This window comes from Hypanus sabinus, chromosome 28, assembly GCF_030144855.1.
Source record: "Hypanus sabinus isolate sHypSab1 chromosome 28, sHypSab1.hap1, whole genome shotgun sequence".
NCBI classification, from domain to species: domain Eukaryota; kingdom Metazoa; phylum Chordata; class Chondrichthyes; order Myliobatiformes; family Dasyatidae; genus Hypanus; species Hypanus sabinus.
Genome location: NC_082733.1, coordinates 41980388 through 41992980, shown reverse-complemented (window position 1 = coordinate 41992980; position 12593 = coordinate 41980388). Strand labels below are relative to the sequence as shown.

The window sequence follows — 12593 nt, the reverse complement described above, 5'->3', positions numbered from 1 at the left end:
AGGTGAGTGTCCCAGTGAGAGGCTATGAACACGTACAAACAAGCTGGATGAACTCAGCAGGTCGGGCAGCATCCGTTGAAATGAGCAGTCAACGTCTCGGGCCGAGACCCTTCGTCAGGACTATGACTCGCTCGTACCCGTGTCATTCTACCCGGGTATGAAGCAGTGCGACAGGTCTGGAGCCCCGAAACACAAGAACCTGTTCACCCTGTCCTTTTGAAATACTCCCACCTTTAGTAACTATCTTTCCAAACAAAACAAACAGAAGTAAATGAATAATAAAGTAAGGAATTTTCCTCTGAATGTGCAATGATCTTTTCTCTTCCCGATCGCTGGAGCTTCAGCACCCTGGACAGTAGCAAAGCGCATGCGTCGTGTGGTAAATGCCCCTCCTCCTAAAGCCTGCCGCCTGATTGATGTATCCAAGGACCAGTGGCTACCCAGAATCGTCCCAGGAATGGCCAATGGGAGCAAGGAAAGGGCGGGCCGTACAGGTTGACTTAATTCAAACGCCTTGTCTTCAGAGGACAAGAGAACCAACCGCTGTCCAGGTGCCTCCGGGACCCTGTGGTCAGGTCTGGAGCAGAGCTGCACACCGGACCATCAGGCAAAGATCTTACTTTGGGTCCTTTAAGTTTGCTGAGTGCCGGGAGTGAGTTGGATTATGATCTCATTCGCAAGTCTGGCGCCAGTCGAATGAAGCAGGTTGGAAGAGATGGATGAGTTGGTGTTGAATGCTAAGATGTGGATTTACAACTGTACTCCAGTGTCTGTCGCCCACAACTGCAGCGTGTACGAGATGGCGTTTCACGCAGACGGCTCTCACGGTTTGAGAATCATCATCTCCATCACCTACTCTCTGGTTTGCGCCGTCGGCCTAGTTGGGAACTTGCTGGTCTTTTTGCTGATGAAGGCTAAACCAGGGCGCAGCCAGTCCACCATCTGCGTCTTCATTCTCAACCTGGCGGCGACCGACTTCCAGTTCGTCATGACCCTTCCGTTCTGGGCAGTGGACACAGCATTGGACTTCAGCTGGCCCTTTGGAGATGCAATGTGTAAAATCATCCAGTCGGTGACGGTCATGAACATGTATGCAGGCGTTTTCTTCCTGTCTGCAATGGGCATCGCCCGTTACTGGTCAGTGGCTTCGGCTCTGAAGGCGAGGAGTAGCCGGCTGTCTTGCTCCGTCACATGGGTCAGTGCGTTACTCTGGGCCGCTGCTGGCCTGGCCACGCTGCCCACCGCCGTCTTTTCCACCGTCAGCACCACTGCCGGCGAGAAGCTCTGTCTGCTGGACTTCCCGGACGATGGACAATACTGGCTGGCGCTGTACCACATCCAGAAGATCATCCTGGCCTTCATCCTGCCCTTGGTCACCCTGTCCGTGTGTTATTCGCTCCTGATCAGGTTTCTGAGACATCAACACATTGGCGCCAGCAAACCCAGGAGGAAGTCCAGAGTCACCAGATCCATCACCATGGTAATGCTTGCCTTCTTCTGCTGTTGGCTCCCCAATCACGTGATAACATTTTGGGGTGTCCTGGTCAAACTCAACGTCATACCTTGGGACAGAACGTACTATTCCCTGCAGACCTATGCTTTCCCCGTCACTGTGTGCTTGGCGCACACCAACAGCTGCCTGAACCCTGTGCTGTATTGCCTAATGCGAAGAGAGTTCAGGAAATCCATGAAAGAGCTCTTTTGGAAGATATCCTCGCCGGCTCTGGCACACAAGGTTGCAATACGACCTACCTCCGGCCCCGTCAATCGGGACTGCACGCACACCCAGGTCGGGATTCCCCTGGATATTATCGAGAGCGCTCGCTACAGCCCAGACTCGGACTCCCACAGTAGGTGTGAAAACGGCCCCTCCAACGGCAGCACGGAGCCGAAGCCGAATTAACCAACTAGCTCGGGAGGCTGGGGATGGGAAGGTATTGGGGACCTCATCACAGTTATTAACTACTGGGCAAACGCTATGCGGAATAACCATTTAGAAAGAGCGAACCAACTCCGATAATGTCCAACACCTAAGCATTTGAGACCGCAAATGCAGCGAGGCTAAACCGGCATCTTTCCTTCTCGCTCTGGGGATCGCAAGTCTGAGCTCCATCGCTTTTCGCTTTCCTTGCAGAGTCGAACTTTGCTTCTCAAATGTACTTTTAAAGATTGTTTATAATCGGCAAATTCATCAGACTCGGGGCGCGGGAGAATAACTGCATCGTTCTCGCTCTGCTTCGACGTGAGGGTTGGGAGGGAGATCAGGCCCCGTTCCTTCCGTGCTTTTATGTGGAGGATTGGAAAGGCTCCAAGTGCAATTGAATTGCGTCGTGATGTAAGTGAACCGGAGGGCTTCTCCGAGGCAGATTCTCGGCGACACGCGAAGCTTCAGCCGTTCCCCGAAGCGTAAAGAAATAACAAGTGCTCTTGGATTGCTAATATAATAAACAGAGCTAAACACGTTGTAGAATGTTTACTTAAAATCATAAAAGTATATCAAGTTCTATCACTAACGCTTGAATATTTAATTTGATGTCATTATGTTCAATAATCGTTTCCAACAGGACAATGTACAGCATGATTCATGGCGCCTTGTCTTGTAAAAGAAAAAACCTGTTAATATTTGGCAAATAGTTTTAATAGTTCGTTTATTGTTATAAATAATTAGATGGAACGGCTCTGTTCTGATGTGTTATTTTATTGTGGACTATTTTACTGCTCCCATCATAGAGGAGGTTATGTAGCATCCACGGCAGGACCACCGGACTCAAAAACAGTGACCTTCCCCACGCAGTAAGGCTGATCAACACCCCCCCCCCCACTAACCCGCCCACTACACCCCCCCAACTTCATCCACATCATCTAGCATCACATTATAAGATCATAAGATACAGGTACAGAAGTAGGCCATTCAATCATGGGCTGATCCAATTCTCCAGTCATCCCCACTCCCCTGCCTTCACCCCATACCCTTTACCCTTTGATGCCCTGGCTAATCAAGAACGTACATACAACACGTCTGTGTTTTTAAAAGTTACTTGTACATCGCGTTTTACAGCATGGCTTTTGTGTTTATATTTATTATGTTTATCTTATTGTGTTTTCATTTTACATCGGATCCAAATTAACAATCGTATCGTTCTTCTTTATAGCTGTGTACTGAAGAATGTCAATAAACGATCTTAAAGTACTTATTTAATTTAACTGCTTGCATTACTTATTTAACTATTTCCATTACGTATTTGATTTAACTATTCAATATATACTTACTGTAAACCATTTTACTATGTATTCCATTGCACTGCTGCCGCAAGTACAACAAATTTCTCACCGTATGCCAGTTGATGTTAAACCTGATACTGAATCTTAAATCCTATTGTATGAAACAGAAGTTTGGGGGAGAGAAAGGTTAACTTCAGCGACTATTAAAACCCACAATTTTGACTAAACTGTGGATTATAATGTGTCTAATCTCCATAAATTAAATATTTGAACGCTACCATGTGGATTTACAACTGTATCGCGACGTCTGGCGCCAACAACAGCAGCCTGAACGGGATGAAGTTTCACGGAGACGGCTCCCCAGCTTTGAGAATTGTTATTACCAAACTCGGTCCGGCCTGGTGGGGGACTTGCCGATCTTTCTACTGATGACGGCCAAACAAGGACGCAGCAGGTCCACCGGCTGCCCATTAAATATGAGGAGTGTAGACAGGGTTTTCCGCATTGAGGTTGAGTGAGGTCATAGGTTAAGGGTGAAAGATGAAATATTTGAGGGGAACCTGAGGGGGAACTTCGTCACTCAGAGGGTGGTGAGAGTGTGGATCGAGCTGCCAGTGGAAGTGGTGGACGCGGCTTCATTGCAACATTTAAGAGAAGTTTTGATAAATACGTGGATGGGAGAGGCATGGAGGGCTATGGTCCAGTTGTGGTTCAATAGGACCAGGCAGAATTACAGTTCGACAGGGACTAGATAGACCGAAGGGCCTGTTTCTGAGCTGTAGTGTCCTATTTCAAGCGGGGAACTGAGCTTATTTGATGTATAACGCATAAGGTATTTTTCTGTGAATCCCTTTCAAGATGTTTGCTGAGGCATTTAAGGGAACACACGTTATATACTATCTATATGTCCATCTATCTCCTCACAAACACTCTCTTTCTCCTCTCCTCAACGAGCGAGGGAGAGGGATCGTTCTGGAGTTGGGAGCCCTCTGGCGGCGACAGATCGATTAACACACAAATGACATGGGAGGCGCAAACGTTGGAATCTGAAGCAAAATAGAACCAAAATGTTGGAGGAAGTTCAAAGTAAAATTATTATCAAAATACATATCTGTCACCATATACAACCCTGAAATTCATTTGCCTGCTGGCATTTACAGGAAAAATAACGAAATACAGCAGAAGTTATGAAGAACCATAAATAACAACGGCTGACAAACAACCAATGTGCAAAAGCAGAGACGTTGTGCAGATAATAAAAATATTAAATAAATAATACTGAGTTGTAGAGTCCTTGAAAGCGAGTCTGAAGATTGTGGAGTCACTTCAGTGCTGAGGTGAGTGAAGTTATCCACACTGGTTCAGGAGCCTGTGGGTTGTAGGGTAATAATTATTCCTGAACCTGGTGGTGCAGGAGCTGATGGTTGAGGGGTAATAACTGTTCCTGAACCTGGTGGTGCGGAACCTGATGGTTGAGGGGTAATAACCATTCCTAAACCAGGTGTGAGACAGATGTAGCAGGAAAACGAACCCAAGTGCAGGACTCCGATGCGGAGGCAGGATCAGGAGGCAGAATATCCATAGTGAGTGTAGAATCGGGACCAGGCTGAGTCAGGACCCGGGAGACTTAGTTTATGGAGAGATATGGGGTCGAAGACTTTGAGCAATCAATTTCTCTCTCTCTCTCCCTCTCCCAACAATCTGACAAGGGGATTAAGGACCAATTAGGGAGGAATGCCAGCCAGGACCATGACACCTGGTAGTGTGGGATCTAAGGCTCCTGTAGCTCTTACCTTGTAGTAGTGAGAAGTCCGCACGGTCTGGATGGCGGAGGTCCTTGTTGCTTTCTTGTGGCAGTGCTCCATAGAAATGTGTCAGCAGGATGAACAGCATCTATGGAGGGAAATGGACAGTCAAGCTGAAATGAGGACTGTCCAGCAGATCCAAAAACAGTTACTTTCCCCAAGGAGTAAGGCTGATCGACACCTCCACCCACTAACCCCACCACATCCTCAACAACCTCCACTTATCATTTCCTGTCTGTCACCTTATGTATGGAAATCCCTGGGCCCAGCATCACTTTACGGACATACAATCAATGTATAAGCTATCTTATGTATTTATATTTATTGTTTTTTAATTTTAATAATTGTGTTCTTTATCTTATTGTGTTTGTTTTTGTACTGCATTGGGTCCAGAGCAACTATTATTTTGTTCTACTTTACACTTATGTACTGGAAATTACATTAAATCATCTTGAATCTTTGCACCACAGAGATCTTCGGCTTTCTCTTCTTAGAAAAATGTGTATAATCTATATTTAGTTTATGTTTTTCTTGTGACTGTTGAGAATCTAATACCGTGTGCCTATAATGCTGTTGCAAGTCTGTTTTCCATTGCACCTGTTCGGATGATGGTAAACTCAGACTTTTAAATAAATAACCCAGTTTTTCAGAAACGAAGCCCCGCTGAGGTATAGTTGACACCAACATAAAGAGGGACGCTGTTGGAGGGAAAGACTGGTGGTAGCAGGAGATAAGCATTGCTGGAATCGGTCCAGTCTGACCTTCTCCCGGCGCCTGAGACTGCGGGAGCGGTCGTATCCAGCAGGAATCGCTACTATCAATGACTCTATTTCAGGTCACGTGATAGGGAAGATAGCGGGCCAGAAGCCGGAAGTGGAATTTGAAGTTGAAAAACTCTGGCTCAGACTTCAGCGGAAACAAGATAAAACCTGCAGATGTCGGAAATTCGAGCAACACGCATAAAATGCAGGAGGAACTCAGCAGGCCAGGCAGTCTCAATGGGAAAAAGTGCATTCGACGTTTCGGGCCGAAACCCTTGGGCAGGACTCAGTCTGAAACGTAGACTATATTCATTTTTTCATACAAGTTGCTTGGTCTGACGAGTTCCTCCAGTATTTAGTGTGTGTTGCTCAGACATCAGCGGGTCTGCTCCTTATCTCATTGTAAATATGAGAATGAATGAATACAGGATACAATGCGCAGCTCAACGAGCAGAGAGGCTCGTCCTGATTACGTAGTTGCCCGGCTAGCTCAGTCGGTAGAGCATGGGACTCTTAATCCCAGGGTCGTGGGTTCGAGCCCCACGTTGGGCGCTAGTTTTGCCAACCATTATACTATTTTCTATGTAAACATTAATACTAATCCCTTACTCACAGCTGTAATTTTTAAGAACGTCTCGCAGAATGCTAATATCTATGGTGTGACTAGCGCGGATCGGAATAAAAGAAAACTGTTGGAAAACGCAATCGGTGTTTGGCGGCAGCGGAACGGTGCAAAGACATAACATTACAGCATATTGCAACGTAACTAAACTGCAAAACAAAAGCACAACAATGTAGTGTACAGGCGTTCGTGGGCCATTCAGAAATCTGGTGGCGGCGGGAAAGAAGTTGCTTCTGCAAGGTTGAGCATGTCTCCGGACTCCTGTATTTCCTCCCTGACGGTAGTAACGAGAGAGCACGGCTTGCATGGTGAGGATCCTTTGTGATGGATGGTATTTCCCTGTCCATGAGTCAGAAATATGACCAGATAAAATCCAAGATTATATTTGAACAAGTGTTGCACTGTTGACTTTTGCACTACAGGTCCCTCTCAGTGAAAAAGAATCACGAAGGCTGGAGGAGTTCAAGGCTTCATTCACCTCTGAACACCTTTGCTCCAGCTGCTAAAATCCAGAATTTCCCGGTGGCCAGCGACTTTAATTCCTACCCCCATTCCCATTCCAACATGGCCACTACTTTTGCCATGATCAGGCACCCTCAGGATGGAGGAGCCTCATTGGGTGGCCTCCTTCTAGTAAATATTTTTTTTCCTTTCCTCTCATAAGACAGAGGAGCAGAATTAGGCCATTCAGCCCATTGAGTCTGCTCTGCCATTCCACCATGGCTGATCCCGGATCCCACACACCTGCCTTCTCGCCATATCCTTTGATGTCCCAACCGATCAGGAAGCGATCAACTTCACCATAAATATACCCAGAGACTTGGCCTCCACCCAGGCTGTGGCAGAGCATTCCACAGTTTCACTACTCTCTGGCTAAAAAAATTCCTCCTTGCCTCTTTTCTAAAGGGCCATCCTTCAATTTTGAGGCTGTGCCCTCTAGTTCTGGATATTCCCACCATAGGGACGAATGAATGAATGAATTAATTGAATGAACTGCCTTTATTTCTTACATCCTTCACATACATGAGGAGTAAAAATGTTTACGTTACGTCCCTGTCTAAATGTGCAATGATAGTACTTTATAATAATTTATAATAAATAGAACAGTCAATGTAATATAGAGTACACTCAGATCAGCATGAGTTCATCAGTCTGATGGCCTGGTGGAAAAGCCTGGCTTTTATGCTGCTGCAGTACAGTTTCCCAGATGGTAGCAGCTGGAATAGATTGTGGTTGGGGTGACTCGGGTCCCCAATGATCCTTTGGGCCCTTTTATTACACCCGTCTTTGTAAATGTCCTGAACCGTGGGAAGTTCACAGCTACAGATGCACTCTCCGCATCCATACAATCTAGTCCTTCCAACATTCAGTAGGTTTCAATGAGATCTCCCTGCATTTCTCTAAATTCCAGCGAGTACAGGCCCAAAGCTGCCAAACGTTCCTCATATGTTAACCCCTTCAGTCCCAGAATCATCCTCATGAACCTCCTCTGGACTCTCTCCAATGACAACACTTTCTTTCTGAGATATACGGGGCCCAAAACTGTTGACAACAGTCCAAGTGCGGCCTGACTCGTGTTGTATAAAGCCTCAGCATTATTTCCTTACTTTTATCATCTATTCCCCTTGAAATACATGCCAGCTTTGCATTTGCCTTCTTTACCACAGACTCAACCTACAGATTAACCTTCTGGGAGTCTTGCACAAGGACGCCTAAATCCCTCTGCACCTCTGATGTTTGAACTTTCTCCCCATTTGGATAATAGTCTGCACTATTGTTCCTTTTACCAAAATGCCTTATCGTACATTTCCAAACACTGTATTCCATCTGCCACATTTTTGTACCTTTTTCCAATTTGTCTGTTCTGCTGCAATCGCATTGCTTCCTCAACACTACCTACCCCTCCACCTATCTTCATATCATCCACAAACTTTGCCACAAAGCCATCAATTATTTAAATCATTGACAAACAATGTGAAAAGTAGTGGTTCCAATACTGACCCCTGAGGAACACCACTAGTCACTGGCAGCCAACCAGAAAACATCCCTTTATTCCCACTCACTGCCTCCTGCCTGTCAGCCATTCCTCTATCCATGCCGGTATCTTTCCTGTAATGCCATGGGATTTTATCTTGTTGAGCAGCCTCATGTGAAGCACCTTATCAAATGCCTTCTGAAAATCCAAGTAAATGACATCCACTCCTTCTCCTTTGTCCACCCTGCTTGTTACTTCCTCGAAGAACTCTAACAGGTTTGTCAGGCAGGATTTCCATTCACAGAAACCATGCTGACTTTGACATTTTATCATTAGTCTCCAAATACCCTGAAACCTCACCCTTAATAATAGACTCCAGCACTTTCCCAATTATTGAGGTTAGGCTAACTGGCCTATCAATTTCCTTCCTTTTGCCTTCCTCCCTTCTTAAAGAATGGGGTGACATTTGCAATTTTCATGTCCTCCAGAACCATGCCAGAATCAAGTGATTCTTGAAAGATCATGACCAATGCATCCGTTATGTCTTCCTCAACCTCTCTCAGGACTCTGGGATGTAGTCCATCTGGTCCAGGTGACTTATCCACCTTAAGACCTTTCAGCTTACCTTGCACCTTTTCCTTTCTAAATCAATGACACTAATTCCTGCTCCCTGACACTCATGGACCTCTGGCACACTGCCAGTGTCTTCCACAGTGAAGACTGATGCAAGGTACCCATTAAGTTCATCTGCCATTTCTTTGTCCCCATTACTACCTAAGCAGCATCATTTTCCAGTGGTCCAATATCAACTCTAACCCTTTTACTTTTTATATAACTGAAAAAACTTCTAGTTTCCTGCTTTATATTATTGGTTTGTTTCCCCTCATATTTCATCTTTCCCCTTATAGCCTTTTTAGTTGCCCTTTGTTGTATTTTAAAAGCTTCCCACTCACCTTTGCTACCTTATACATCCTTTCCTTTGCTTTTATGCAGTCCTTAACTTCCCTTGCCTACCCCTGCCATTTGAGGATTTCTTCTGTGAAACGTATCTATCCTGTGCCTTGTGAACTATTCCCAGAAACTTTAGCCATCTCTGCTCTGCCGTCATCCCTGCTGGTATCCTCCTCCAATCCACCTGGGCAAGCTCCTCTCTCATGCCTCCGTAATCCCCTTTATTCCATTGCGATACTGATACATCCCTCTAGAATCGTAGTATGAATTCAATCATGTTATGATCACTGCCTCCGAAGGGTCAATCCGCATCCTACACTGCACCACGGCACGGTAGCGTAGTGTACCAGTGACCTAGGTTCAATTCCCACTGCTGTCTGTAAATAGTTCATACATTCTCCCCATGACTGCGTGTGTTTCCTCCCACAGTCCAAAGACCTACTGGTTAGTTGCTTAATTTCTCATTGTAAATTATCCCAGGATTTGATTAAATTCAATTCAATTAAATCCCAGCCAGATTAAATTAATTCTGGGTGGTGTGGCTCAAAGATCCAGAATCTGTATCTCAATAAATAAAGTACAACATAAAAGAAGAACATTAACTGGTTAAGTTTTCAGGATAGTATTGTATCTAATTCTGTGCCCCAGACTTGGGAAAAAGCCTCAGAAGAGGCGTAGGAGACAGTACTGCTGATGTCAGTAAAGAGTTAATACATTCTCCCTGGTGACCACACGTGTTTCCTCTGGGTGCTCCAGTGTTCTCTCACATTCGAAAGATGTAGTAATTAGTAAGTTGTGTGGTGAACTACATATACCTGTCTGGACACGCCCCCTGCTGACTGCTCCTGTGGCTCCTCCCACAGACCCCGGTATAAAGGTGATTGAGGCCTGAGCCCGGCCTCATTCTCCAGGATGTAGTATGGTGGTCAACTACTGCTTGTTCTTTCTTCCAGTCAATAAAAGCCGATATCTCGACTTCACGTCTCAGAGAGAGTTATTGATGGTGCATCGAGTTGTAGGCATGCTAGGTTACCACCAGAAGCATGACTTGCCCCCAGCACATCCTGGGTCATTGATGCAAACAACGCATTTCACTGTATTTTTCAATGTACATGTGACAAATTAAGCAAATCTAATCCTTGAATTGAAATTGGATTGTAATTGTCACATGTATTGAGGACCAGCTTGTCCTGAATACTGTTCATACAGATCAGATCATTATACAGTGCATCAAACAAGATAAAACAACAACAAAATGCAGAATAAAGTTTTACAGCTACAGTGAAATGATAAATTGCAAGGCCATAACGAGGTAGATTGTGAGGTCAAGATACTGCCTTATCATACTAGGGAACCATACAATATTCTTATAACAGCGGGATAGAAGCTGTACTTGAGCCTGATCTTTCTTGTAAGCATTGTGAATAAGGGGGGTGGGGTGAAGATGTTTGAAGACTGGATCGACTAGGCTTATACTCACTGGAATTTAGAAGATTGAGGGGGGGGATCTTATTGAAACGTATAAAATTCTAAAGGGATTGGACAGGCTAGGTGCAGGAAGAATGTTTCCGTTGTTGGGGAAGTCCAGAACGAGGGGTCACAGTTTAAGGATAAAGGGGAAGCCTTTTCGGACCGAGATGAGGGAAAACTTCTTCACACATAGAGTGATGAATCTGTGGAATTCTCTGCCACAGGAAACAGTTGAGGCCGGTTCATTGGCTATATTTAAGAGGAAGTTAGATATGGCCCTTGTGGCTAAAGGGATCAGGGGGTATGGAGAGAAAGCAGGTACAGGGTTCTGAGTTGGATGATCAGCCACAATCATACTGAATGGCGGTGCAGGCTCAAAGGGCCGAATGGCCTACTCCTGCACCTATTTTCTATGTTTCTTCCAAAGGAGGTGTAAGGTGCTCCTCCCCTCTGCTAGCCTGCAGGTCATCCTTGGGCAAGGTGAAGCCCATCACCCCCCCCCACCACGATTAGGATCACGTGAAGGCATGGGAGCAGGTGGTGGATGGTCGTATGAGCAGCCGGTGCATATCACAAACCCTAGTTATGTGACCACTGGCGCCAGGCAGACAATCTCTGAAGAGTATTGATAATGGCTGGGGTCACCCATCTTGTAAAATCATTGCCCAAAAGAAGGCAATGGCAAACCACTTCTGTGGAAACATTTACCAAGACAATCATGGTCACGGAAAGACCGTGATCACTTACGCCACATAATGAATGAATGATTGTGTATAATCTATGTTTAATTTATGTTTTTCTTGTGAATGCTGCCAACCTGATGTGTATGCCTGTTATGCTGCTGCAGATTTTCATTGCACCCATGCATACGTGTGCATATCTGTAACTTACAGTAATTTTATGTCTTTTCACTGTCCTGCTGCCACAAGACAATAAATTTCACAAAATGCTGAAGGAACTCAGATCAGGCAGCATCTATGGAGAGAAATAAAGTTGACATTTTGGGCCTCATCAGGATGATGCAGGATCTCTGGTGTTTGTCAACAATTTCCACGTTACGTTAAATCTGATTCCTGATTTTGATGCACACACACAAGAAAATCTGCAATGCTGTAAACCCAGAGCAACACACACACACAATGCTGGAGGAACTCAGCAGGCCAGGCAGCAGCTATGGAATCGTTATTTCGGGCCTACACCCTTCATCAGGGCTGCCTTGCCTGCTGGGTTCCTCCAGCATCTTGTATGTGTTCTGTGTCTTGATTTTGATGTCCAGGTTGTTTCTATTAAAGAAACTACATCTCCCAACGCGCATCGGGGCCACCGCGCTAGCGCAATACCATATATGATCCGCGTTGACGTCATTTCGCTGGCGTGCCGCGTCGAGCGGCGGACTCCCCCTCCCCCTCCCCCTCTCTGTCACCCGGGCGGCGTCGTGTTGTTTGGTGGCTGTGCGTAACCTGGCGGCGGGGCGAGACCGGACCGCGATTATGGTCGGGGCAGAGAAGGGCTGGACAGGCAGTCGGATTTAGCACCGAAGACGCGGCTTGACTTGATGGCTCCGAAACCGGACCCGAGACCCAAGTTTCAAGAAGGTGAGGCCCGCCGTCCGGGGGAACGTCTGCTCGGGGGGGAAACATGGCGCCTGGGCCGACCGCCCCCTCCCCCCTGTGCGCATGCGCAAGACGCAGCCTGCCCAGGCAGCGGGGCTAGGAGGCGCCTGAATGGAGACTGGTTGCACCCTTAATGTAAGCACATTGCAGGCTCTCCCTTCAATCAGCATTGCT

The 12593-nt window shown here is 46.1% G+C and overlaps 1 protein-coding gene, 1 long non-coding RNA gene, 1 other non-coding gene and 1 pseudogene across 5 annotated transcripts in view; 3 read left to right on the top strand and 1 right to left on the bottom strand.

Annotated features, from left to right (window-relative positions):
- Nucleotides 1-664: 664 nt before the first annotated feature.
- LOC132382324 (relaxin-3 receptor 1-like) lies at nt 665-1903 on the top strand (annotated as a pseudogene).
- A 968-nt stretch (nt 1904-2871) lies between these two features.
- Nucleotides 2872-12268, bottom strand: LOC132382625 (uncharacterized). The gene is made up of 3 exons (XR_009508430.1): nt 12147-12268; nt 5016-5115; nt 2872-4268 (listed from the first exon to the last, which is right to left on the bottom strand). It is a non-coding gene; the product is annotated as an uncharacterized LOC132382625 (long non-coding RNA).
- Nucleotides 6268-6340, top strand: trnak-cuu (transfer RNA lysine (anticodon CUU)). The gene has a single exon. It is a non-coding gene; the product is annotated as a tRNA-Lys (tRNA).
- The window catches only part of morf4l1 (mortality factor 4 like 1), a 50503-nt gene continuing 50127 nt past the window's right edge, over nt 12218-12593 (top strand). The window contains exon 1 of one of the 3 annotated variants that reach the window (XM_059953033.1): nt 12218-12401. In XM_059953033.1, coding sequence (XP_059809016.1) covers nt 12362-12401 — 40 coding nt within the window. In that variant the 5' untranslated portion in view covers nt 12218-12361. The remainder of the gene's footprint in view (nt 12402-12593) is intronic. The other 2 variants (XM_059953030.1, XM_059953032.1) reach the window with 2 other exon arrangements.